General features: G+C 47.6%; 11 protein-coding genes across 11 annotated transcripts; 7 read left to right on the top strand and 4 right to left on the bottom strand.

Moving 5' to 3' along the window:
• Positions 1 to 467: 467 nt before the first annotated feature.
• PAAG_03538 (mediator of RNA polymerase II transcription subunit 6) lies at positions 468 to 1,863 on the top strand (the record flags this gene model as incomplete). Its single annotated transcript, XM_015844997.1, has 4 exons — positions 468 to 561; positions 659 to 819; positions 901 to 1,056; positions 1,153 to 1,863. The coding sequence occupies 4 exons, from the start codon at positions 468 to 470 to the stop codon at positions 1,861 to 1,863; spliced, it is 1,122 nt and encodes a 373-aa protein (XP_015701971.1).
• Positions 1,864 to 2,753: 890 nt separating this feature from the next.
• On the top strand, positions 2,754 to 3,594 carry PAAG_03537 (hypothetical protein; the record flags this gene model as incomplete). Its single annotated transcript, XM_002794946.2, has 2 exons — positions 2,754 to 2,815; positions 2,901 to 3,594. The coding sequence occupies 2 exons, from the start codon at positions 2,754 to 2,756 to the stop codon at positions 3,592 to 3,594; spliced, it is 756 nt and encodes a 251-aa protein (XP_002794992.1).
• A 559-nt stretch (positions 3,595 to 4,153) lies between these two features.
• Positions 4,154 to 5,114, bottom strand: PAAG_03536 (proteasome component PRE5; the record flags this gene model as incomplete). The annotated part of the gene is made up of 3 exons (XM_002794945.2): positions 4,154 to 4,804; positions 4,902 to 5,013; positions 5,077 to 5,114. 3 exons carry the CDS (start codon positions 5,112 to 5,114, stop codon positions 4,154 to 4,156), a joined length of 801 nt encoding a protein of 266 aa, XP_002794991.1.
• Positions 5,115 to 5,655: 541 nt separating this feature from the next.
• On the top strand, positions 5,656 to 6,260 carry PAAG_03535 (vacuolar protein sorting 55 superfamily; the record flags this gene model as incomplete). Its single annotated transcript, XM_002794944.2, has 3 exons — positions 5,656 to 5,694; positions 5,768 to 5,981; positions 6,127 to 6,260. 3 exons carry the CDS (start codon positions 5,656 to 5,658, stop codon positions 6,258 to 6,260), a joined length of 387 nt encoding a protein of 128 aa, XP_002794990.1.
• Positions 6,261 to 6,983: 723 nt separating this feature from the next.
• Positions 6,984 to 8,764, top strand: PAAG_11647 (hypothetical protein; the record flags this gene model as incomplete). The annotated part of the gene is made up of 2 exons (XM_015847255.1): positions 6,984 to 7,122; positions 7,197 to 8,764. The coding sequence occupies 2 exons, from the start codon at positions 6,984 to 6,986 to the stop codon at positions 8,762 to 8,764; spliced, it is 1,707 nt and encodes a 568-aa protein (XP_015703164.1).
• Positions 8,765 to 9,519: 755 nt separating this feature from the next.
• On the top strand, positions 9,520 to 10,375 carry PAAG_03534 (hypothetical protein; the record flags this gene model as incomplete). Its single annotated transcript, XM_002794943.2, has 4 exons — positions 9,520 to 9,618; positions 9,746 to 10,006; positions 10,128 to 10,225; positions 10,312 to 10,375. 4 exons carry the CDS (start codon positions 9,520 to 9,522, stop codon positions 10,373 to 10,375), a joined length of 522 nt encoding a protein of 173 aa, XP_002794989.1.
• A 702-nt stretch (positions 10,376 to 11,077) lies between these two features.
• Positions 11,078 to 11,874, bottom strand: PAAG_03533 (Hsp70 nucleotide exchange factor fes1; the record flags this gene model as incomplete). Its single annotated transcript, XM_002794942.2, has 2 exons — positions 11,078 to 11,329; positions 11,446 to 11,874. 2 exons carry the CDS (start codon positions 11,872 to 11,874, stop codon positions 11,078 to 11,080), a joined length of 681 nt encoding a protein of 226 aa, XP_002794988.2.
• A 3,424-nt stretch (positions 11,875 to 15,298) lies between these two features.
• PAAG_03532 (actin) lies at positions 15,299 to 16,606 on the top strand (the record flags this gene model as incomplete). Its single annotated transcript, XM_002794941.2, has 4 exons — positions 15,299 to 15,347; positions 15,427 to 15,457; positions 15,535 to 16,306; positions 16,376 to 16,606. 4 exons carry the CDS (start codon positions 15,299 to 15,301, stop codon positions 16,604 to 16,606), a joined length of 1,083 nt encoding a protein of 360 aa, XP_002794987.2.
• A 1,818-nt stretch (positions 16,607 to 18,424) lies between these two features.
• On the bottom strand, positions 18,425 to 18,966 carry PAAG_03531 (hypothetical protein; the record flags this gene model as incomplete). Its single annotated transcript, XM_002794940.1, has 2 exons — positions 18,425 to 18,597; positions 18,678 to 18,966. The coding sequence occupies 2 exons, from the start codon at positions 18,964 to 18,966 to the stop codon at positions 18,425 to 18,427; spliced, it is 462 nt and encodes a 153-aa protein (XP_002794986.1).
• A 1,089-nt stretch (positions 18,967 to 20,055) lies between these two features.
• Positions 20,056 to 22,658, bottom strand: PAAG_03530 (phosphoribosylamine-glycine ligase; the record flags this gene model as incomplete). The annotated part of the gene is made up of 3 exons (XM_002794939.1): positions 20,056 to 21,665; positions 21,728 to 22,255; positions 22,382 to 22,658. The coding sequence occupies 3 exons, from the start codon at positions 22,656 to 22,658 to the stop codon at positions 20,056 to 20,058; spliced, it is 2,415 nt and encodes an 804-aa protein (XP_002794985.1).
• Positions 22,659 to 25,825: 3,167 nt separating this feature from the next.
• On the top strand, positions 25,826 to 26,685 carry PAAG_11646 (hypothetical protein; the record flags this gene model as incomplete). Its single annotated transcript, XM_015847254.1, has 3 exons — positions 25,826 to 26,065; positions 26,212 to 26,436; positions 26,506 to 26,685. 3 exons carry the CDS (start codon positions 25,826 to 25,828, stop codon positions 26,683 to 26,685), a joined length of 645 nt encoding a protein of 214 aa, XP_015703163.1.
• Positions 26,686 to 26,728: the final 43 nt, after the last annotated feature.

Below are 26,728 nucleotides of genomic sequence, written 5' to 3'. Positions count from 1 at the left end.
GACTGCAGTTGTGCCTGAGATATGCTGTCCTATCTACAAAATCCATATGATATGTTTCACTATGCTTCACTAGCAAAAGATGAGAAATCCATGATCTCAATACTCAGTTCATATTGACATATTCACTCTGCTCATCTCTTCTAGATTATTTTCTATATCACTCTTACAATATGTACGACAGATGAAGAGGAACGTATTTTAATACATTATGTTACCATACATAATACACTAGTAACTTTCCCGTCCCCATCAACATGCCATATATACATATACATACATATACAATACAATACAATATATATATATATATATATATATCATCGGACGTTGTGCTCACATCCACAGAGCAGGATACTGCAAATGCAGCTCTCCAGCACAACCATGTCCCATGGCACTTATCAACCCTTAACTTGCAGCTCCCCTATGCTTCCTCCCCATCCCGCCGTCTCTTGCTGATCCCACTCACCATGGCTGCGCAGCCTGATGTCCCGCTGGAAGAAATCACCTGGCGCTCGCCGCACCACGTACAGATGATGGGCGGCTTTCTCCATTCAAACAACAGTACGCTCCTCCTCTTAAACCCGCATTGCAGAGAAAATGCCAAAATGAAATGGAAAAAGAAAGAAAAAAGAACATGGGCTAACCAATACAAAAACAGTCCTCTTCTACTTCGCCGAATCCCCCTTCTTCGACGCCACCTCCAACAATGCCTCCCTCGCCATTCAAGCGTCCTACAATGAAAACTTCCGCCACTTCATCGAGACGCGCGAAGCGTTTGAGGGTCGCCTGAAGACCATGCAAGGTGTGGAGTTTATGGTGGTGCGTGATCCGTTGCAGGAGGTGGCGGCTGCGGCGGCTATTGCGGCGGCTATTGCGGCGGACGAGAAAGTGCCGCAAAAGCTACCACAAGAGCCGTCGAATGTGTGGGTGATTCGGAAGCAGGTGCGGAAGAAGCGGGCGAGCGATGATGAGATTCAGGTGCTCGCGACGTATTTTGTTGTGGGGGATTCGGTGTATATGGCCCCGTCGGTGTTGAAGGTTATTGGGAGTCGGATGGTATGTATTGGCAATCTTTGCAGCATGCTATATATATATATATATATATCTTGTAATTAGAATTACTGACAACAATTTTCTATCTTGTGACGCCAGCTCTCAACAGTAACCTCCCTCACGAAAGCTCTCTCCGTCGCATCACCACTCCCTCTCTTCTCTCCATCCTACGGTCACACATACATGCCCCCTGTCCCCAAATACCTCGACCCTTCCCGCCCAGGCCAACAATCCACCCAACAAAGCACAGCTAACACACCCATCCCAGACCTACCTGCACAATCAAGAGCCGGAACCACACCGCCTCTAGCTACCACTGCCACCACCACGACAAACGCACCCTCCTCCCTCTCCCAATCCACCACAATGCAAGACTCCCGCAGTTTCGCCGAGGCCTTCAACCTCCTCTCCCGCTACGGTGATGAATTCATGGACGACGCCCCCTTGCTGGGTGAACCGGGCTCCTTCATCATCGGCAAGGCATCCACTGAGCCGCTGGCGACGAGACAGCAGGCCAAGGCTCCCCAGCCCAAGGCACCCACTCCTGTCCCGACTGTTGGTGTGGGTGTGATGAGTAAACCGGGTACACCGGCGGGGACTGGCGTCGGAGCTGGTGCTAGCACTTGGGCCGGTGCTGCGGTGCCGGCTATTAAGACTGATGCGGCGACGATTGGAGCAGCGAGGGCGGGGAAGGGAGGAGAGAAGAGTCCGACTACGCCTGGTGGGGGGAAGATTAGGAGGAAGAAGAGCAAAGTTTCTTCCGCTACGGCAGCTCATGCAGGTGCGGGTGCGGGTATGCCTAGCTCGTGATGTTATTTTCCTATTGGGATGTTAGCAATTTTGGCGGTGTCTTTCGCAGTTTTGTTTTGCTTCTTGTCTTGCAATTGGGGCTTTGGTTGGGGATAAACAATAATACCTGGAGGCGAATACGATAAGAGGCGTTATGAGAAGGATATTTTGTTTTCGGAGGCGCTATCTATATCTGGCATCATATGTATTCTATGTCTCCTCTACTTGTATTTCTTGCTGGATTATCTCTTTCGACAGCAGGCCGCGTTTTTGCATCTGAGCTGAAGATTCCCACTGTTCTCAGCTTGTGCCATAACAACAAGTTCTACATGAAGACTGCCATTCTAATCACATACTCATACTGAGCTTCCTTATTCTCAAAATCAACCTAAATATTCAATAAATTTTTCATATATAAGGATCACCTATATGTCTATATATGGCATTGCTATTAACTTACACTTCTTAGTTTTCTAGCAAAGTTTCGTGCTGGTTCCTGAAGCATAAAAAGTGCAAATACTTACTATTATTATTCACACTGGTATATATATAGATATACGGGCAGAACAACCATCTGCTCCGCACATCCACGGATATATAGACCCTCATCGGCCCTTTTTGTCTTCTTCTCTTCTTTCCATCAAGAAATTGTTTGCGCCGAACCGACGAATCGTACCATTTGTTGGTACTGTTGTTGTCGCACCCAGAAGAGTCTTTTAGCTAATTTCCATAGGTACTTGGGTGCCTTCCGTTCCCCCGTGTTTAAAAAAACAATCTGACATTTCGCATATCCAAGCACATCTCTATATATACGGAAAACCACCCTAGCAATCATTGGACTCCTCACTGAATCCAATCAATCGATAAAACTATACAATAGACCGTTGGCTCTCTTGACTATCTTGCCCACCATGGCCAGCACCACCACCACCGCAGACCCCAGCGCCACCAAACCCACGGTAGTCTGCGTCTTGTAAGCCACCCCCACCGTATCCCCATTCCTTTCGTTTCCCCACTCAGTCGGGGGCCCCCAGCTAACCAAGGTAAAACCGAATCAGTTGCGGCTCGCATCCAGGCAACAACCCCGCCCACCTCGCCTCCGCCCGTGCCCTCGCCCACATCTTCCACAAGGAAAACATCACCCTCATCTACGGCGGCGGCACAGGTGGCATTATGGGCGAACTAGCACGCACCCTCGTCTCCCTATCCGGCCCCAAGTCCGTGCACGGCATCATCCCCTCCGCCCTCGTCAAGATCGAGAACGGATACCGGACGGCATTGACGGGGCCCAAGGCCGAACGGGCGGCGATGGAGCGCGGCAAGGAGCCGGAGAGGGTTATTGTTGTCAGCGATGGCGACGAGAGTGCGGATGGGGAGTCGGAGTATGGGCTTACGACGCTTGTGCCGGATATGCATACGCGGAAGCGGGTGATGGCGGAGAAGGTTATGGAGGGTGGACCCGGGAGTGGGTTTGTGGTTCTTGCGGGGGGGTTTGGCACACTTGAGGAGGCAATGGAGGTTGTTACGTGGAATCAGCTGGGAATTCATCATCAGGGGATTGTGTTGTTGAATATTGCGGGGTATTGGGATGGGTTGATGGAGTGGGTTGAGAGGGCGGTTAAGGATGAGTTTGTGAGTGAGGTGAATAAGGGGATTTTCGTGGAATGTAAGAATGTTGAGGAGGTTGTGGGGGCATTGAGGGCGTATAGGCTTTGTGAGGGGAGGTATTCGTTGGATTGGTCGCGGTCGTAGATTGTTTGCTTGATTGAATAGAGGGATTAATGGATAGACTGATAGAAAGGAAGAACGGAAAGGGGGTTTTGTGCTTTTTATGATTCCCTTGACGTTTTTTGAAATGCTAACATTACGAATTCTATAGCGTGGTGTTTTTGAGGTTGAAAGATTAGATATATTATTAAATATATTATTACTATTCAGGGACATTGCCTTTTGAGTATAGTTAATATATGGAGCGGACGGGTTAATATTCAGGGGTTACCAGGTGTGACGCTGATAGGGGATGCATCAAGGACCCAATGGATATATATGCCTGATGTGCCTGAGTCCCTTCCACCAATCTAGGGAATTACCTTTATTTGTACTATCGTCATCTACTATCGTCATCGCAATTACGGAAAATGGTCATCTATTCCGAACGAATAAGCAGATCGTGGCTAAGAAACAGATCACAAACCGTAAACTACCTTGATATCTAGTTAGCCTCAATGAAACAAAGCCATAACAAGATAAAAGATAAAAAGATGAAAAGAAAAAGAAAAAATATATCAATCACCAGCATCATCCTTCATCATCATGAATCCACTTCCATGGGCTGCCCTTCTGCTTCCGCTTCCCCCTCACCTCCCCCCTGTGTCCCCTCATTACTCGCGTTCTCCAAAAACACCCCCACATCCAACCCTTCATACAATTTAAACGCCTCAACCTTCCCTTTCCCCTCCCCAACCCCGACAATGCCAACCGTCGTATTATCAACCGTCAACTCCTTATCCTGGGACAAACTCTCCTTCAACGCCTTCAAGCCATGCCTAATCAACTCATCCCGCCCACACCCGTCAAACTCCTCCAGATGCCTCTCCAAATACGTCCGGGCCATCTGACTCCGCGCCCCAATCGCATACGCAACCATCTCATGGGTCATGCCGGAGGGTTGAAACTCGTACAGATGGGGCCCCGCATCGTCGACGCCGGCCACGAGCAGGCCGACACCGTAGGGCCGTTTGCCGTAGTGCTGGGTGTTTGTCTGGGCGCGCTCGCCTACACGGTCGACGATGTTTTCGAGGGGAATGGGACGGCCGTAAGTCATTTTTGAAGCGAGGGATTGCTGTTTCATGAAGTTGGAGAGGACACGGGCGTCAGAGGCTAGGCCTGCAATGGCGATGCCCATGTGCCGGTCTATGGGGATGATCTTTTTTTGGTAGGAGGAGAGTTCTTCGGCATTGCGCTGGGTGTTTACGTTAGATATATATATACATATACATAGATAAAATATATACATTGATCTATGGGATATGTGTATGGTTTTGTTTTGTCTCTCGTACCTTGAGAGCTACTAGGACGGCATGTGTTTTGCTAGCAATTCCAACAACGACAGAGCCTTGCTTCACAGCTTCTTGGGCATATTCTACCTGGAAGATTCTTCCTTGCGGCGAGCTGTACAGTGTTATACATGGTCAGAAAATTGGTGGTTCTTATTTCGTCGTGAGGAGAGCTTACCAGGTAACCGAATCGTTGTCGTAATTGTTCCTGAACATGGTGGATAGACCGAGGAATGGGTATAATACAAAAGACAAGTGTTTATCCCGCAATATATTCCTCTCCCTTGTCCTTGTGTAATAAGATATTGCGGAAATACAAAATAAAATTGAGTGTTGATATCTATCTCAGGCAGACTCAAAGTGACGCGGTGCAAACTGCTTGTCAATCGGGTTAGCTAAGCTGTTACATAATCCACCTGCCGTTGCCGCCGTCGTCGTCGCATCGTAAGAACAAACAACTTTATCGCTAATAGTTATACAACAGGAGAACACAGCAGACTATTTATTATTTATATAAAGACATATACTGTGTCTTGTCCCGGCCCACTTTATTCCGTATTTAAGAGCCACACCTGGTCTGTCGCCGGGATAACACCACATGTTGCCACTCCCTTTCCACAGCTCCTGATATACCCCCACCAACCTTCGCCTGTGAGACCTCCAGCTGGGAGCGGGCTGATATCAAATTCTTCCCTTCTCCGCCTGCGCCTCCGTCTCCGCCCTCCCTCCCTCCTCCCAAATTAATCCCTCCTTAGCCATGGCGGCAGGCCTGAGAACAATCATCTCCCTTTCTTTCGTATGTTACCATTCTCCCCCAACTGATCCCAGCTCGCATTCCCACTGCCCCATCTAATCTCTTTTTTACCCAGATCCTCGCAATTGGCTTTCTCCTCGTCATCCTCTCCGCCGCCCTATGGCACAACTACCTCCCCCTCCTCGTCGTCGCTACATACGTAATCGCCCCACTACCGAACTGGATATGCAGCCGCTGCGCAAATCCAGATGACTTCATGGAGAGCGCGGGGAACACCGTGGTCGACTTTGGCAGGTGGTGTACGGGCTTCCTGGTTGTGATGGGGATTGGTGAGTGTTTTGTGTATTCCATTCTATGCCCTATAGCGGCGCTATCCAGCTTCACAAGACAGACTGTCTGGTTTCCTTCACCGCCGTCCTTTTTCCATACCATCGATTCTATTCTCGCAGACTGAACTTGTGGTTGCCTAAATAGCCCTCCCGACCCTTCTGGCGCATAGCGGTGCCATCCGAGTCCCCGCGATGGTCATGTCGATTCTGGGCGGTCTCTTAATATACGTCACCATCATCAGTTTCTCTATATTTTTCCAGGAGCAAGAAGATTTCTAAAGACTAGAACTCTGCAAGCATTTTGTTGCGGCTGTGTGTTTTTATGCTGGGCCTCTCATCATCGTATCTCTTTAATAATAGTTTGTATGTATTTGCTTTTTCTACTCGCTCTTGACACCCCATGGTATTTCATGTTCTGGAGAGTGAGTTTTTTTTTCTTTTTCCAACGGGTTGTTCCCCCCTTCATTCATGATAATTTTTGCCTGTTTTGGAAGGGTTCAGCCGTTTCTTTGACCATATCGCTATTCTTCACCCGGGCTGGGATTACGTTTGCAAGACGGAAGACCTTTTTTCGATGGATGTCAATGCCAGGATATCACTCCTGGATACTCACCATAATCTCCCAATGGGAGCTGTTGATGATAGTTCATTTTGACTTCTTCTTCCGATTACCAGACAATTCCTCCTTTTATGTTTCGGCGTTGGTTTCCCTTACTTTTTCCGATTTGCCAAATGTCCATGTACGTGTACAATATCACCACCTTATGTTTCTTGTAGTGAACAAGATCCCGTATTGCTGGCTTCACTTTTCCGCATCGCCATTCCCTGGTACCGAGGCCTAGGCAATTGATTGTTCGAATCCACGTGACATCGTGTTCTCCCAAGCGTCGTTTCGGAGTCGCGACTGTAAAATTGATATTCAGGCAAACGATTTCAACTTACAGCATATTGAGGAGTTGCGGATTTAAAACTGGCAGATTAGATGGAAATAGATTATATCTTATGCAAAGATCAGCCACAGCAGTTGATTTTGAGCTGACATTAAATACCTCCCAGTTCCCGTCTGATGCATCAGAGAGCAGATATATGGAGGTCTGGTCGGGACCCATCAATGGTGTTGGGGATCCCTCACAGGGAAGAGGTAACAAAGCGAGCGTGCATGAAAGAAGTAAAACAATTCCCCAATATAATTATTTATTAATCATTCCCTCCCAGGAATCTCCCTCCTCAATCCATCCCCAGCACAACCCAGCGACCTCCGCAAAGACGCAAACCTCTCCCTCCGTGCCTTCGTTAATCCCACTCTCATACCCTATTACGCGCGAACGGGCCCCACGCTGGAAGCCCATATTACACATCCCGACGTGGCGGAGTGGTGGAAGACTAGACTATTGAGTGGTATATGGGGCGACAATGCCGACGAGCTGGGTTCGTCGATACCCATCCAATGTCCGACTGGAGTGCTCTTAGCGGTCGAAGACCCGAAGCAGCGTGGTGGGGAGATTGGTTCTCGCCATGTAACGGACATCCTTGTGTATGGGATACTGGGGCCGCCTTCACTGTATATCAATCGCCCGCGTACACCTCCTCCGTCTTCATCACAACCTTTCTCCGGTCCCGATTTAGATCACAATCTAGTGAGTGAAAATAGCGGTCCGCAAAGGGAACTACAAATATATGCTGTCACGATTTGTTCCGCTCTTATTATGAAGGCTGAATCACTACCAACGCCACCGCTCAGTCCCGAGCCTCCTTCGTCAGCAGACAGCAAAAAAATTAACTTTGACAATCATAAAAGTAATGATAACAACAACGAGCCGTTCGCAGAGTTCCTCCCGCTGGAGCTCGAATCGCCCTGCCCCAAGCGGAAGCGGATAGCCAGCCTTTTCGACGCGGCGACTGAGTACCACAAACGGGTCCGGCGGAAGGGTGGCGCGGCGGTTGCGCAGCTCATGTCGAGAAACTCCTCATCGGCGCACCAGCTGGCGAAGTCAGGTGCGATGAAGATTAAGAAGGAGCCTGTGGATTGTCATACGGTTGATACACTTGATAGCAATAACGATGATGGTGTGCGCAGGCCGCGGACGCTATCATTTAGTAGAATTACGGGGGTGTCGAAGGAGCAGCCTTTGCCCGCGGCGGCTCCCGTGGCACATATGCGCACTTCAAGCATGTCGAGTCGCAGAAGCACGCCTGCTCCTGCTCCCGCTTCTGCCCGTCCAACTCCGCGGCAACAGGATAGCCAAATATCCCTGCCGCAGGCGGATGTAGCGATGACCCCCACATCACTGTCGTCCGAGATCATTGGCGCGAACAAGGCGTTGCTCACAAGAACCATATTAACCTGCATGCGTCTATATGGCTTTCATCGAAATTCACGTACAACAACTGCATCCAACAATAATACACAGCAACAGCAACAGCAGCAAAAGGGAATCGTCTTTCAAGATCCAGATACGGAATCCCCCACCCTACCCGCACCTACAACCGTGGCATCACAATTGCTCTCGAAGCCCCCAACGGCGGCGATTGCTGCTGATACGGACGAAGACGAAGGCTTCAAGGCTATGTATCACGCTACATATCGTGCGGCGTCGTTTGCGCTAAGGCGCTATCTGAAAGATGGTATGTCCGGTAGTGGTTCTGCTGCTGGATCCCTTGCTGCTGGAATGGCTAGTTCTTCCGTGGCGGAGGGATCGGTGCGGGTTGGTGTGCCGGTTCTGAAAAGAGGGAAAGCGACAGATTTGGTTGATGGGGTGTTGAGGTTGTTTTGTGAGACGTAGGGTCCCATGCGGATTTTATATGGGAGTGGGTGAGGTAACAGCGGAAAGAACGGGATCGTAGATGATTCGAAGCGCGTGCTGTTGTCCTTTTGGAACGCGAAAGTGTTGTTGATATAACATGCATTCGACACAGCGACGGATACCTAGTTAGGTTAGGGGGTGACAGCTGCTCTATCCCTCTTGATCCTCCAAATAATACCCTCAGCAAATAGGGACAAGCGGGGTTCATATCTAAGGTCACTTCCCGCGCATCAGGCACACTCCCTAATAAAGATTATGTTTTTTTGGATGCTATGACATAGTAATTAATCAATCAATTACAAGGAACGTATTTACTCTAAGTTTCCACTCATGTGTAAATTTCATCGATAGATCCGTCTCCGTGAAGAATCGTCTCGTGAATTACTGCAAAAAAGGGGGTTATATCGAGTCCAGTGCCGTGCTTCAACCTAATTAATCCACGTGACCCCAGTGCCCGCTCCGCCGCCGGTTCGACGTTGGGCGGGTGCAGATAAGAAGACCTGCATGGGATAGCTCGACATATCCAACATATACCTACATATAAACTCGAAACAATCACGACGGAGCATTGCATCTCGCTGGTGCCATCCGTTTGGAAAAAAAGAACCAAATCCAGAAGAGAAGAGATCTGCGATATTTACGAACCGCCGAACATTCACATTCGATATAACGTCCTACGCTACCTCATAGAACGTAGCTCTCTTGGACGCCCGTACCATACCGGACCAACCGCCATGGACGACGTCGATAGCCGTTTATTCCGCTTCTCCAAACCACAATGGCTAAGTAGCGCAACCGCTCGCACAGCAGGAATCTACATTTCCGGTGCCCTGGTACGTTCACCTACCATCATTCTCTCCACCCACCAGAACCCCTCCAAACCCCCTCCAGACTTGCCCACCTACCTCTCATACATACCACCCATAAACTAACAACCCATTTGCCTCGGTGACCCACCAGTTCTCCCTAGGCTTCTTCTTCCTAATCGATGCCGCGGCCTTCTCCCGGAGCTCCAAAAATGGCAGCTTCGTGCACATGAAATTCGTCGACTGGATTCCTGGCATCTGTTCCGCGCTGGGCATGCTGGTGATTAACTCGATTGAGAAATCACGTCTAAGTGCGGATTCGTTTAGTTATTCGGGGAGTAGGGTTGCGTGGAAGGCGAGGTTTGTGTTGTTTTTGGGCTTTGCGTTGTTGGCTGGGGGGTTGGCCGGGAGTGTGGTATGTATCTGTATTCCCTTAACTCTTCTATTATTGTATGCCCGGGTGGGATATATGGGGGTTTTCGTTTTGTGTGCTTTGAGCGGGGGGAATATTGTGCTAATCCTGCTATCCTCTGCAGACTGTCCTCGTCCTCAAGTATGTTATTAAGGAATATCCACTGCAAACGGTCTACTTTGGGATCGCGAATGTTATTGCCAATGGGTTGACTATGATGAGGTTTGCTTTTCCTCCACCATGGGAATGTCTCCTGGCATCATACACATAGGAACAGATATGCTGACGTCTTGTGATCTTACCTTTAGCTCCGCCATTCTCTGGGTATCGCAGAATATGGAAGAAGATTACACATACAGCCTGACGCTATAAACATGTCTGGCAGCAAGGCAACAGCTAATTTCTTCCGGGCGCCACATTGTTTATTCCAACCTCTTTTTGTCTTATCAGTTGTAACAATGGCCATTGGAACAGAATATTTCGAAACGCATCGATAATGGTTTTCCAGTTTCACCCACACAGGGAAATTCATACTAATTTCCACCCCATCCTCGTCAATATCTTTTAACATATGATTCTCAAGGTTTTTGGTGATTTATCACCTGGCGTCAGCGGCACAATTCTGTTTTGTCCCCATGTTTGTTTTGTATTTATTCGATGGAAACATTGATCCTCCTGTTGTTGATATTATTATCTGTTAATGCGATTATTCGGTTTGGTCAGTGTCTTAAATAATCCCCGTTCCATCTGTATTCTCCCAGTTCTCGAAAACTCTATGATATGAAGAGCTATATTGTGCTTCAGCCCATATGAAGCATCGGCATTGGACACACCAATAATATTACCTTATCTACCAACATACTTACATGTTCTGATAAAACATCAGAGAGAAACCCGAGTAAATCAAGGGAACTTCGCCTTTTATCCCGCCAAATTCCGTAAGACGTAAACCCGGTCCCATGCGTACACCCACGTTATATAGATAGCAGCAAAAATGAATCAAATTACCCAGAAACCTCCCATGCAACTCAGTATATATACAGCCACACCAAATCCAGAAACCAGTCTAATTTCTCAAATACCAGCCCCAGCTCTCAACCTATTCACCAGCCTATCCACGTTATCCATATTACTCGCATCAATACTCTCCCCTATCTCTTTCTTTACACCTTCCGGCAAATGGCGCAGGAGCTCATCCATGGCGGGTTGATGGTTGCGGAGAGCAGACGAGAGCGCGTAGATGGCTTTCCTTCTCACGGTTAAGTGCGGGTCATTTTGTGAGAGGGCAAAGAGCGTCGGGAGGGCTGTGGGGACCTTTGACAGAAGCTATTCACCACAGTTGTTAGTTCCATACCCAAAACAAATCGTTAGATCTATTTTTCTTAAAAGAAGAAGGGGGGAAAAAAAGAAAGTAAATAAATGAGATAAATAGCTGGACATACCATCCCCTGCGCCCCTTCATTATTCTGCACCGCAGTCCCAATACACCACGCCCCCATCATCCTCCTCCCCTCCTCCAGAGCCCCCAGCTCCTCCACCAATGGCTCCCACAGCCCCAACACGCCCAGGTTATTCGCATTGTCGATGTTCTCGACCAGCTGCTCTAAGTTATCGAAGGCGGTGATTTTGTCGCTGAGGGATGCGGTGGGGGAGCGGATGGTTTCCATGGCGTTTTTCATTAGTTCGGAGTCTGAAGGGGTGTTTAGGAGGAGGCGTTGGAGGGCGGTGGGGGAGATTGAGCGAGGGGCACGGGGGGCGGCAGTGGTTGCGGGGGGGTCGTTGGAACTGGTGGTGTCAGAGGTGGTGTCAGGGTTTGGGACGGAGTTTTCAATGCTCCATTTTAGGAGATTGTTCATTGAAGGGTCCATCATGTGTTGTATATTTGTCATCTGTTCATGGAGGGTAGTGGTTGATTGAGAGGTGGAGGAGCGGGAGGGACGGTGGTTCAATAGAGACGGGGTTGTTTCTGGCGGGGAGGGCACGGATGAATTATAGTTGTTGTGCTCTTGAAGACCCCATATACGTCAGGTGGAGATAGAGAGGGTAATTGTATTAACGCTTGTTTGGCAGAAATGTATGACGAAGTATCGATTCTAAGTTACTCTGCTTTTTGAAGCGTGGAGGATATAGTTCGTATCAAATATATAATTACTTTTTCCCCAGTTAATGGATGGCGTACCAAGCCAGTTGCGGTTCTGGAATATGCGTTAGCTTCTATGCAATCTTCACCCCTTCTGCATCAATAAAGCATTATTAGTAGTTAAACAGAGGTTATGACTACTTATGATTTTGGATAGAGAGATATATGCAGGAGATAAAATAAGGGATATGGATTAAAACAAGCATTTTCTCATTGACGTAAGAATGATCTAGATATTTCAAATATAGGTCCTAAGGAGGTGGTAGTAGGACGTCCCTGTATTAAGCAAAGAAATAGTAACTATGCGGGATCCAATGCTCATGTCCCCTACAGTTCACAGGGTATCGTACATAGTGAATATGGAAGCTCATGAAGTACATACACACTTCGCCCTCTGTTCAACCGTATCCAGTTACCATTCCTGCGTTTTCAAGGTCTGTTGCAAAGCTAGATAAGCCAGCAGATATATCCTTTGAATCGTCTGCAGTTCTTTGCAGTCCATGCAATAAATCCATTCACAGATTCTGCCAATTATCTCGCCCGTGCCAGCACGGCGTTAATTATTGACCTGGTTTTTCTCGCTTGCAGTGGTTAGTGAGCCCACCCGACGCCATGCAGGGAAATGAGCTAGTGGGTGTTGAGATGGAATCTTGATCAGCTGTGATGCGATTGCTGAGCCTACATCCTCAAATGGATATATTGAATAAAAACATGACGTTAAAGAGGGATAGAGGATGAAAGGGTTGCGTGTGGGTGCGGAAAAATCCAACTCCTCCCCTACTTATGTGTTAAATAAGTGTTGTTGTCTCCAACAAGCTCAAGCTTGAATCTCAACGTCAGACCAGGCATCCACGCGGAAATAGGAACTCCAAAGGGTAGTATCTAATAAAACAACATGAGATGAGACTTGGCTATCTTGTCATCTCGTCAAACCACTTGATTAACCATCAGGGTCCAGAAAGTCAATATTTAAAATTCACCCCTGAGTTCCACGTTGGAGATCACCGGGTTTGACTTCCCTCATGCATGCATGGCAAGCCTTCTCTTTACCGACACACGGAGAATTTTTTTTTTTCTTTCCTTTTTCTGTCAGTCCGGGGAGCAAGCCATGTTTTCTTTTGGATGCGGGAGCTGTAACTATGCGAGTGGTCCCGAATCCCGAGTTTCTGTCATCCGCGGTGTGTTCGATGCAGCTGTCAGATGCCAACCAGAAAGGAAATTGAAATGAGCGGTCCAGCTTCTGCAGGGTCGGCTGGCTATTGTCATTGCACTCTTGCTGTATGCAGGATGCTTTCTGGGACTTGGACGGCCTCTACGAGATGAGATTTCCATGGGCAATTGTGACGCGGGTGCAGGTGCAGGTGCATATGCGTGGTTATGCATGTCATAATGTGACATGTGTAGTAAAACAACACACGGATAAATGCTTCTTTTGAATTTTGAAAGAGCTCTTGAACATTCTATCGGGGGCTAGCTGACTAGCTTTTCATCCTTTCGAAAAGGCGGTGGAAGGGAGAATAGATTCCTCAGGGCGGAGGGATGTAACTGAGGAGTAGAGTTGTCCACATTCCAAAATCCTCGCTTTACTAGCTAAATAACTACTGTGCATACAAGATTGTGTGTATGTTAGAAAGTGACCCCTTAGGCCCTCAAAGGATGTCAACTTATTAGGTTCCCAGGTTCCCAGATCTCCAGAGCCCTTTATTAACCTCCTTGGACCAGTGAGCTCTTTTCTCGCTCCTCGCTCCCTTTAACACATACAACGCGCGTCCCCTTGTTACGGGCAAGAAAAGTGTTAAAAGGTTTGGCGGTTGCCTTGTGGATTTGCACCAGAAGATTCCAAAGCGGGAGTTGTTGATGGACCGGACAATGGGCAGATATCAGTGTTTCTTGGGTGAGAATGAAAGAGAGAGTGTGTGAGCGGTATCAAGAATGTTTTTGACCTTGGAGGATTGGTATTCCGATTGACTTGGCGAGTACAACCACAACAGGCTGCTGTTGTATGGGGACAGATGTACCATAAAGTTTCACTTTTGACCCCGCCATTCCTTGCGGTAGATGAAAGACACAACATGGCAGATACGGTACACGTATGGTACGATACATACATCCATCCATTTAGGAGATATGAACGGGTATATGGCATGGAGTAAAAGCAATAGCTGAAGAGATGCTTACACCTTGTGTGCCGCAGAGAAATTCGTCATGGTCATCTTGCCGTCTCTTGTCATCTCTTGTCCCTTAAGGCAACAGTGTTTTTGCCGTAGTTATATAAGAGGTGGCAGTGTTTCCAGAAGTTGGAGGTTGGCAGTCTAAGGTAGAGATATATCCTGTAATATATCCCGCACAGCCGTAATAATACGCGTTCCTGCCACCCCCCACCGCCTTCTGCCTCCCAACCTGCAAATTTCTTCTTCAGCTTCCGCTTCTCCAAGTTTCCACTTCGTCCTCAACAACGATCACCACATCCACATCAACCATCAACAACATCCAACCTCACCATCCATTCGCGTCCTCCTACCGCCATTACACACTTGGCCCCCCCCCCCTCTTTCTCATCGCTAATATCAACAGCCACAGCTTCCTTTAACTCTCCTTTCTTTCCCTCTCCGCTTCTCTCCTTTTTCCCGCCTATCTGTCCCAACTACTCAGGCTGTATCCTCGACTGCTATCGTTCGTAATTCACAATGGAGGGTAAGCATCTCGGCCCCCTCCCCCCCCTTCCTCTCCTCCCACTTGACATCTGTCCATGTTCTAGCCAACTGGAAGCCTCTTATGTAATTCTATAGTGGCTAATATCCCTTCTTGACTGTCTGCAGAAGAAGTTGCTGCCCTCGTTATTGACAATGGGTACGTTCTTTTTGACAATCACCTTATCCTCGAAAAGCAGCAAATCGGACTACTAGCGTCCCGCTTCCCGCACAACACACCTGGTTGCTGTGTCCACCCCCAAAATGCTCAGTACACAGACAAGCGTGTCTATCAACAAATAGAGCCAAATCCACAAACCAATTTTCTAGCCATCTCGCTGCACATGTGTTTGATATGTTCGCTCAGCGTGCGTGCACACAGGGCAACATGTTGAATTGCGGTGTCCTCAACCAAAACATATGGAGTTATGTGATTGCTGACACTTGTTGACATACAGATCCGGTATGTGTAAGGCCGGTTTTGCTGGTGATGATGCTCCTCGAGCTGTCTTCCGTAAGTCTTCCCCTACCTAGTGAAGGACTATCGTCTGTCTGTTTTTGATAAACAATTGGTATTTGCTAACATGAGACAGCTTCGATCGTCGGCCGTCCTCGCCATCATGGGTAAATAAATATACATCTTCTAACCCTCCACCCAACAACAAATCTTCCGCCAAGGTTACCAACTAACTCCATCGTAGTATTATGATTGGTATGGGCCAGAAGGACTCCTATGTTGGTGATGAAGCACAATCCAAGCGTGGTATCCTCACCCTCCGATACCCCATCGAGCACGGCGTCGTCACGAACTGGGATGATATGGAGAAGATCTGGCATCACACCTTCTACAATGAACTTCGTGTCGCCCCAGAGGAACATCCCGTTCTGTTGACTGAGGCCCCAATCAACCCCAAATCCAACCGTGAGAAGATGACTCAGATCGTCTTCGAAACTTTCAACGCTCCCGCCTTCTACGTCTCCATCCAGGCTGTCCTCTCTCTCTACGCCTCCGGCCGTACCACCGGTATCGTCCTCGACTCCGGCGACGGCGTCACCCACGTTGTCCCCATCTATGAGGGTTTCGCGCTCCCACACGCTATTTCTCGTATCGATATGGCTGGCCGTGACCTGACCAATTATCTCATGAAGATCCTAGCGGAGCGTGGCTACTCCTTCTCCACGACTGCTGAGCGCGAAATTGTCCGCGACATCAAGGAGAAGCTCTGCTATGTTGCCCTCGACTTCCAACAGGAGATCCAGACCGCGTCCCAATCGTCCACTCTGGAGAAGTCCTACGAACTGCCCGATGGACAGGTCATCACCATTGGCAACGAGCGATTCCGCGCGCCAGAGGCCCTCTTCCAGCCCAGCGTGTTGGGTCTTGAAAGCGGCGGTATCCATGCCACCACCTACAATGCCATCATGAAGTGCGACGTCGACGTCCGAAAGGATCTCTATGGCAACATCGTTATGGTAAGTTCATTTTATTTTTCCCCCCCTCCTAACACAATGCAAATACATTAATTCTAACACAATCCATAGTCCGGTGGCACAACCATGTACCCCGGTATCTCCGATCGTATGCAAAAGGAGATCACCGCCCTCGCCCCTTCGTCCATGAAGGTGAAGATTATCGCCCCCCCGGAGCGTAAATACTCCGTCTGGATCGGTGGTTCCATCCTCGCTTCCCTCTCGACCTTCCAGCAGATGTGGATTTCGAAGCAGGAGTACGACGAGTCTGGACCCTCTATTGTCCATCGCAAGTGCTTCTAAGGGGATAGGGATGAGGAGAGGGATTATGGAAGGCTGGGGGTTCATGTGGTGAAGTTTTTAATCCTATTTTTGTGTGTTCGAGGGATTGGTTTGGATTGGGTTGTGCGTGTGAGTGGTAAGGTGGTTGGTAGTGATATGTGGATGGGTTTAGATATGGAGGGGGAGGGGGAATGTCCGTCGTGTGCGTCGTGCGTTTCTCTTTGCCTTTTTTTTTTTTTTTTTTTTTTTTTTGTAATTGAACTTAAAAAATTAACGGGTTTTAAGCTCTATTTTTCTCTATTTTTGTTTTCACTTCTTTGTTATTCGCTTCCCCCCTCGTCGTGGCTTCTGCGTCGGGTAAAACTTGGTGTGCATAGAGACCCTTTTCCCCTCTCGTGTGTTGAGTTCTACCCCGTCATGTCCTGCTTGCTACAAAAAGCCCTCGCTCCCTTTCAAACGCGAACAATAAGAACCCCCTTGCTGTTGCTTGTACTTGTGCTTGTGACGAACCGATTCGTCTTTTTCGTCTCCCCCTTCGTCCATCTTAATAGCACCAAAGCAGAATTCGTTCTAGAACCCCCATAAAAAGAGAAAGAAAAAAAAAAAAAGAATGATATTTTTTTCCCGCTTGACTGCTTTTCTACTCTTGCTCCCTTTCACATCGCTTGACACAAGTCTTTTTCATATTCGCCATGCGTCAAGATGAGACGGTCACCGCATGAGAGTGAGGGGACACGACAGGAAAGAAGAAAAGAAAAAGAAAAAGACAAGACAAGAACGTATGACGGCGAAGAGGGATGGATGGTAGATTGCTAACGACAAGCTTCAGCTAACACAGCTGCATCTACGTCTGCATCTGCATCTGCGGACATTGAATAGGGAAGGACTGCGTCTGTTCCCTGGATTGTATGAGATGAGCATATGATGGAAAAAAGGCGTATCTCCGATCATTCCCTATATGTCAAGCGGACCCACCAGTGTAAGTATGTATACATAGCTGAATAGTCAACCTCGCAAACAGTTCGTCTTTTGAATATGTATATGTTCTTATGATCATCGGAAAGGCGGCTGAACTATTAATGAATGTTGAGTCTTCTTCTTCTTCTTCTTCTTCTTCTTCTTCTTACACCTCTACACTGCGGATATCTACCAGCTCAGCCGATTCCACCCGCAAGGTGACAGCCTCCGACTGCTACTGCGATCAGATAGCGTTCAATGAAAGGTAATCTCGTCAGGAAGGGGACGTGACTGAAGGCAGATTACTGATTGCCGAAACGTTGAACTCTATCCGTCTCTTCAACGTTGGGTAGGAAGATTAACTAAATGCCTTCTCCTTCAAATTGAGTTTGGGTCTGAGAAGAAATGCTTGATACACTGGACGATTTCGTTTCAAGTCCTATCTTTCTCTCTCTTTTATGCTGCTTTTCTCAAATTCAGGGATCATGAAACATCCCACCCAGTCTGATGTTAAGATTCTTCCACCTGCATGAAATTAAACTCTTCCATTTCATCAATGCAAAGCATCGCCATTCCACTCTTTCTTCTGTCAAAAAGGAATATCTAAACCCTTCCTGCGTCTAGAAACGAAACTCTCTTTCTTTCTCTCTTCTTGTTCCGAAGTATCTTACCGTTGGACTCACCTTACATATGCAGAGACACAGAGAGGCTAAGTTATCTAGAGGCACATATATTAAAAGCGCCTGAAAAACGCGTAGGAACCCGGTTATCATTCAAGGACAAGAGGGGAATACGAAGAGATCAAAACTCGACAAAGGCGGAATATAAATGTAATATTCATTGGTAACAGCAATGGTGAGAGTCGATCGTCAACTACCGACATTACAGCTTCTGCTGGAAGCCGATTGATGTATTCGAGTCCGCCTCTTTCCTAGATATCCCATATTGGGCTCCTGGCTCATCTGTGGGAAATTCTTTCGCCCAGTAGAATGGCTTCCAGTCAGCAGTGCCGTATGTCTTCTCATTGGCAGTTCTGCTCCAAAAATTGTCCTGCCCTACAGGTAACATTTTTCATTTGTTAGCATGTGTTGTTGTAACCTAAACAAAAACACAGCCAGGATATAAAAGTTTTTACAATGGCTGAAATGAACAGCTCCGCATTTCTCCAGAGCTTCATGCCAGTGCATGAAATCTCTCTTGAGAAACTCTTTGAGGTTTTCACAGTCGTCCTCCGTAGGCTCGAGAACCCAGACGCCCTCGCCTTCGTCCCAGGCAAAGAGAACATTTGCCCGGGGAACAAAATCGGGCCAGGACAGTCGCATTTCCGTATCGACCATAAAGAGCAGACATGGATAATCTTTCCCTGGCGCATTGGCCGTCGTGATTGCGGCGTGATGATCCGTGTATAGGAGTTTTTCCTCCATTCAATGTAATCGGGAGGCTCTGTGGACCGCAGGGTATCATCCATGGTGTCGTTTATTTAATTTGGGGGTTTCCAGTTGAGATTCTGGGGCAAGGTTCGCTGCGGTCCTTGTTAGATGGAATGACCAAGCTGGATAGAGACGAAACGATGCCTGGACCGACAGAGGGAGGTCTTCTGTCAGTAGGTATAAATAGCGGGTAGTACCTTATCTTGCCCCCGTTATTTCTCGCTTCCCCTTGATGTATTGAAAGCTGCCGAATATCCAATCATTCGACCTGTGTCAGACTGCATGCAGATCTGGCTGTTCTAGAAACCTCCTAGGGTAGGGATAGCTATGCCGCCTCGGAAGGATTTAGCCAGCCAATGGTTGTGGCATGATCCCATCCATCATCTATCTACTCCCTGAAGCGGGATAAATTTGTTAAACTTCGTTACCCGCGAAGTACGCTCCACGCCCCCCTATCGTCGTCATTACTTCCAATCTCACGAGGCAATCACAACACGACCGGTGACTGATCGAAGATGGAATACTTGGAATGAATATAGTTAAAAAGGTCGGAAGCCCTGTGTTTGTATTTCCGCTCTTGCTGGTTATTGCATCTCGTCGTCTCCGATCCTCAGCGCCAGAGTCAGGAGCGAATTCACCATTCTAGTTTTTATTCTGGCTAGGCAAACTATGTGCAGGATCTATTCGCGTCATTTCCTCCTGTGTGGGTGTTTGGCGTAGGAAGTCGAAGGGGAATGTTCAGGGTCTCCTCGTTGTGATCCTCGGCTCTATCAAGGAGGACTACCACAGAAATGCGGACCTTGTCGGTCGAAAGGTGATGACTGGAATTTTGCCTGATTTGTTGTGGGATGTTTTGAGATAAATTGCGATTTAGACCTCGATATATATTGATGGGCCTTGGGGTTGGTTATATGTGCCCAAATACATGCTGCTTCAGCCATTTTCTTTGCTTTCCAAAATATATACAGCATCTATCGCATCCACAAGGACTTCCAAGACCATCGGCCTGAAAACTCATAAATCAAGCGGGTAACCTAGCCCACGCCCACCTCATCCTGAATAATGTTACCCACCAGTGTGTGCCTACTCCTCCCAGCTCTCCAAATTCTTCAAAACACAGCCCCCATCGTCTCCGCGCGCCGCCAACTCCCCAACCACAAACACCTTCTCCCCCTTCTGCTCCAAAAGACCCTTCACCTTCTCTACATCCCCTTTCCCAACAACAACAATCATCCCAACCCCGTTATTAAACGCCCGACCCATTTCGGCCCCAGTAACACCACCAGTCTTCTTCAGCCACCTAAATACCGGCGGCAGAGGCCACGATGACACATCAACAAGCGCTGATAAATGCTTCGGCAGCACACGGGGAATATTCTCCACGAGTCCGCCACCAGTAATATGCGCGAGACCCTTGATAGCACCATGCACCGATCCAAGTGCGGCCAGGAGTGGCTTAACATAAATCCGTGTTGGCGTCAGCAGCGCAGCGCCCAAAGACGGTGCTGTTGTCTCGAAGGGTGCTGCGTCATGGTATGACAGTCCGGACCGCTCGACAATCTTGCGCACCAGGGAGTACCCGTTGGAGTGCGGACCGCTGCTAGCAAGCCCCAGCAGCACATCGCCGACCTGCATCTTGTCCAGGTCTGGCAGGATTGCACGGGACGAGGTGTCGATTGCGCCCACCGCAGCGCCAACGGCATCATATGTCGTGCCAGCGTATAAGCCCGGCATTTCGGCCGTTTCACCACCAACCAGTGCGCAGCCAGCATCTACGCAGCCAGCAGCAACGCCAGAAACGAATGCGGCAGCCGTCACCACGTCGAGCTTGCCGCAGCTGTAGCAGTCGAGGAAGAAGAGGGGCTCGGCGCCCTGGACGACAAGGTCGTTGACGTTCATGGCGACCAGGTCGATGCCGACGGTGTTGTGAATGCCCATTTCGTGGGCGATGACGAGTTTTGTACCCACGCCGTCGATGGCGCCGATTAGCGTGGGTGAGGAGGGGTGGAAGCCTGAGTTGCATGTTGAGAGGGAGAAGGTGCCGCCGAAGCCGCCGATTATGGCGTCGGTTCCTGGGCGGCAGGTTTGGGCGACGTTGGCTTTTATTCGTTTTACCAGGTCGTTGCCTGCGTCGATGGAGACGCCGGCTGCGGCGTAGGTGAGTGGTTTGGCGGGGGTGGAAGATGGGGAGGTTTTCGTGGTGGTGGTAGATTTGAAGGCGCGGTGCGCGATGTCCTTGCGATAGTGCATGCCTTGGAAGTGGATTGTGGAGATGCCTCTGTAGGCATTCTTGACTGCTTCTTCTAGTGTTGGGGCGGTTGAGGTCGCGGCGATAACGCGGCCGCCGGAGGTTTTAAGTTGGTTGTTTGTTAACGTGGTGCCCGCGTGGAAAATTAGGATATCTGCAGTGTGTGCGTCCAGTGTGATATCTCTCCCCTTTGCGTAGGGACCTGGGTAACCCTCGGCGACGGCAATGACGGTGGCAGAGAACTTTGGTTCAACTTTGATAGTGACACCATCGAGCCAGTGGTCTGTGCAAGCAACCATCACCTCAGCAAGGTCAGTGTCATCACTGAGGAGAGGCAGAAGTGTCTGTGTTTCGGGATCGCCGCCACGGACGTTATATTCAAGGACCTTGGGTCCGTCCTTGGTCATCATGAGCCCAGTAAACAGAATTCCAACAAATGGGAAGCCTAGCAGGGGTGTCGTTAGTAGCTATCCCTTTGAAGTTAAGTGAATAAGTGGGGATAATTACCTTCTCTCCTCATTCCGTTAATGCTAGGGAGAACTATAGTCCTGTCAATCTCTTCCAGAACATCCTTTGACGCAATGCGCGTAGGGGCGTAGCATCCCATTCCTCCCGTGTTAGGACCCCGATCTCCGTCGAAGATCCGCTTGTGGTCTTGAGCCGGTGGGAGTGACCTGACGGTATATCCATCGGAGAATGTCAGAATACTTAACTCGTCTCCCTCGAGGTATTCTTCGATCACGACCTCATCTCCGGCTTCTCCGAACTGGCGCTCAAGCATGATTTCCCTCAGGGCCTTGTGAGCCTCCTCTTTGGATTGGGGGATGATGACACCTTTTCCTGCAGCAAGGCCACTAGCTTTGATGACGACATCATGATTGACAGAGTCTAGATATTTACTTGCTTCTGCATAGTCACTGAAGTTTTCGTAGGCAGCGGTTGGGATATTGTGGCGTTTCATGAAGTCTTTGGAAAATGTTTTTGAGCCTTCCATGCGCGCAGCTGCTTGCGAGGGACCAAAACATCTTATTCCAACTGCGAAATATCGTTATTTTCAGGTTTAATTATAATTCTTTTTTTTTTTTTTTTTAATTTTATTACTTTCTTTTTCTCACTTTCGCTTGGGGTTTATTTACGCATAGTAAAAGCAGCAGAACTGACCTGATTGGAAGAATTTCAGAATGCCGTCCACCAGCGGGGCTTCAGGACCAGGAACAACAAGATTAATATTGTTCTTTTGGGAAAACGCTACCAACCCGGAGTAGTCATCAGCCTTAATATCGACGTTGGTTATTTTGGAGTCTCCTGCTGCGGTTCCCCCGTTCCCAGGGGCCACATAGACGATATCGACGATCGGCGAGTGGCTGAGTTTCCACGCAAATGCATGCTCCCGGCCTCCACTGCCAACAACAAGGACGCGCAGGCTTTCCTGGAGCATGGTGATTTCCCCGCCCTTGAACTATAGGGATTCGAAGTTAGAAAGAGATGCGTCAGTGGCAGATGTGCAGCGGATACAGATCCAGTGTAATTTTAATTGTTACATGTGTAACAATGACATATTCAAACCAATTTGCAATAGAGGAAAGCAAGCAGATAGGTAAATAGAAATCAGAGAGCATTTGCATTTCAAGCTGAAGGTCAGGGGGATTTTGTTCATATTTGAATCTCTCCAGTGAGAAGCTAGAGAGCAACTCCGCAAACCAAGCGCAGAAGATGAACAAAGTAATGCCGAAAAGTCCACGCAAGAAAGATACAAGTACTCCAGCAATATATATATCTTCCAGCAACTCGACTGATGGTGGTGGTATATCTCTGGGCCGGCATCAATTTATACTAATAAATTGATCTTCGAGGGGCCATATCAATCAAGGTGGGGAGGAAGGGGAGGAGGGGGAGGTGGGGATTGGACTGAGCATTGGGACGCATTGACAGTAGATGGCGCAATGAAATATTACTAAAGGCGTTCAAGATAGGGAGGACATGGATAGAAAAGGGGATCTTACGCACAATTTGGACCTGGTGCTGCAATCTAGGAGGAATTGCGGATGTATCACGGCATGTATTTTTTTTGACTTGTTTTTTACTCTTTCTTTGCGCTGAGCTTTTCTGGCAGGGCCATTTTTGCGCCGGAGACTGGGAAACTTTTTTCCCGGCGGGTAGTTAGTGAGCTAAAGTAGTTGCCACCACCTCCAGGAACCAAAAATATGGATTATTGCCTTGGATAGTTATAGCAGAAATTACAGCGGGGTATGCTAGATAATTGAGAAGTGTCCTCTGGGTGCTTTGGTTATTGCAATTGATAAAGTAGTTGGAAAAGCGCTCTTCTTCCTATATTTTTTTGCCGCTGAAATGACTAGGTAACGTAATCCGACGCCTATTTGATCAACCCCCACCGTATTATTTGACAAATTTTCAGATTAAGCAACAACCACTGGGAATTATATAGAAATTATATAGAATATATCCTTAGGTCTGTGAGCAGCTAGGGGCTTTGTATTTCATACTGCCACATTTACTACAACGTGGTGGTGCTCGCTTTTTCTCGGATTTGAATCCTCAACCTTCCCCTCAGCGGGCTGATCAGGTTCCTGAGCTTGAACAATCCTAGGCTGTCCTTCTTCAGCTGTTAGAATCCCTTCCTCAGCTATATACATACATGGCTTCTCTCTCTTTTGTTTCTGTCTAGAGTTGGCAGCTCTCAGCTGCTTGGCTTCCTTTGTTAAAGAGCAACCTTATACATGGCCAGCTGAAATCCTTTAGCTAGCTGATTGAGAGTTTGAGAAAGAACATCTGTACAGCATTTAATCTTGCTGCTCTGACATTTCAATAGAGTTACATAGCAGAGGGTCTTGAGGGTCCGGAAGAATTAAGATTTATAAGATCTATAAGCTGACTTTTATGAGGGTAGAAGTATGAAATTTAAGTATGTCGTTGAGTAAGAAACTTCATCTGAATTGAATGAAATCAAGCCTGTGACTTTGAATCTGTTTCTTATAGTAGTATTCTTCATAGTCTTTCTATCTAGCTACTATATAGCTAATTAGAAATTCATCTTGATCAATATGATTGATCTCAAATCTCCTGTTCTGCTCAATCTTCTTGCCTTACACTCTCTCTAGTGATGAAAAACAGCTCACATCTAGTGACTGCAGTAGATGAGAGAAAATCAAGAAGCACATAAAATACTACAATATGATGATTCAGAAAAACTTGTCAAATTCCGTTGTAGTATAATTGTCATATTTATTTATAGTTAGCAGTTTATATCTGCCAGCTGTATGAGTCTCAGTGCATCTATTGAATACCTCACAGTCATATTAAGTCAAGCTCGTCTGTAGTTCAACTCATTTTGCTAAGATCAATTGTTTAATCTGCTGGCAGTTGCTTGTATCATAAGAATTGATGATCTGCTGACAGTTGTTTGTATCATAAGAATTGATGAAGCTTGCTCTTCAGTATAATCATAGAAGATAGACTTCAGCTTATAGCATTGACTGTCTCAATCGCAATTGCTCATTCTCTATTTTCTGACAGTACAAGAGATGAATCATCCTCTTTCTCAGCTCTAGTGATCACTCAGGCCATTGTAATAACATTTATTGGAAAGCTAAATCCCACCGAAGTTGTATATATTCTTCAGCACAATTTCATACCCCTCTATAGTATTATTCACTAATGTAACCATTCATGTAAGAGCTTTAAAATCTCACATAAAGCTCACTCATGGTTACTTGCATGAGAATCTAGTCTTCAGTTCAGAGTGTCATTTGATAAATCTCCTCACTCATCTTTCTCTCACCGTAGTTGTGGTAGTAGATTCTCATGTTGAAAGTAGTAAATTGATCATATCTTGTACAATCACAATTCAAGAAGACTGTCCTCTCTCATTCATGAATATTATCCATCGAACTAGAGATTCTTCTTCTGTAGAGGTCAGCTTTCAATTGTTAAATTGAGGATTTGAATGTGCGGTGCCTCTGTATAGTCTATAACATAGAAAGAAGTAGGACACGATATGACTTAGCAGCAGCTCTAAGAGTTGAAATTTGATTCATTTTATAGGCTTTAATAGCTAATAAAAGTTCAGCTTCTTGATTAGAAGCTTCTCTGCTGAAAGCGATTGCCATATTGAATAATTTAATGACCTTGAAGGACTGAGATGAGATCAAAAAGGTGTCGGATGACGATGTAACTATTTTGTATGGGCTTAACGTTGACTCTCTGCACGCTAGCCACAACAGGCTAGCCCTCAACGGGACTGATTACTCGGATTTTTTTTTTTTTTTTTTTTTTTTTTTTTTTGGGAGGGGGGAGATTAAGTCAAACCTCAAACCCCCGAGTTATGCGTAGTGGAACCTCCTTTATATAAAGGTTCAGCTGCCCTTTCTCGGGCGTCACAAGAAAGTCGCTTTTCCATTCTTTCTGTTCTACGGTTCATCTCTCTTTTTGTTCATCTCTTTTTTCCCCCCTTCCACGTCTTGTTTGCGTTTTTAATCGACTGCTTTCGCCTGTCCCTCCTGTATTCCAAGTGAAGGGTTTCCCATCCATTTTCACCACCACCCTGCGGACCTGCTCTTGGTCCCTCGTCAGCGAGCAACCGCTACGATGCTGAACAGATCGCTCCGGCATTCTACACAGCCCGGGCGTGGTTTTATCTGCCTATCTTGCCTAGTTGTCGGTGTTGGCCGTTTCCATCACATAGCTCCATCCTCCCGTCGTTCTCTCACGACCGTCCCTGCGGAGTCAGAATCATCAACTCCCTCGATTTCCCAGTCTGGTGACATAACGACCTCCCTATTAACCAAGAGTTTCCATGCTCCACAACCCTCCTTTGACACACCTCCGGTGAGTGGTTTCCTCCCACGTCAAAGCGCCCATGTTTACCCTCTATCCCCGCTTTGATGTCGTCCCATGTACTTACTACCTTAGACGCGACCCTGTTGTCACGTAAAACTGAAATGAAAAATGCTAACATCTCGTTGGTATGGAAGACCATACCGGGAGCCGGCAAGCTCCCGAAGAAGTCGCAGCCGTCGAAGAAGTCGCAGCCCCCGAAAAAGCCGCAGCGCCCAAAGTCCGGAGGTGATATGTGTGATAAGCCTCATCAAGCAGCGCCAACGCCTCACAAAAAAGCCAGGCTGAAGAAAAAGGCCGCTCCTCATAAAGTGCAATCGCCCCCCAATCGAGGAGTCGTCCCGGCTCACCAACATCGAGCTGTAAGTGTTCTTCTTTTCTCGTCGCCTCACACACCGCTTGGACACTAATAAAAACCTATCCGAACCTAGCATCCTGGTCATGGTCATGCTCCTGCTCGTCCAGGGCGCTCTGCTTTTCCACACCTATTTCCAAAATTTCAACCCAAAAACTCAAAACCGAGAAAATTTAAGGGTGATGTCCTGCCAACGAAGAAACTACATAGCGGCGTCTTGGAGTCAACAAATGCGCCATTGGTCCGTAAGTCTTGAGTTCCGTTCGACCTGTATAAATTAGCGCTATAATCGTATCTAA

The sequence above is a fragment of the Paracoccidioides lutzii genome, assembly GCF_000150705.2.
Source record: "Paracoccidioides lutzii Pb01 unplaced genomic scaffold supercont2.7, whole genome shotgun sequence".
Lineage (NCBI taxonomy): Eukaryota > Fungi > Ascomycota > Eurotiomycetes > Onygenales > Ajellomycetaceae > Paracoccidioides > Paracoccidioides lutzii.
The sequence above is the reverse complement of the archived record's forward strand: the minus strand, read 5'-3'. Positions and strand labels throughout refer to the sequence as shown.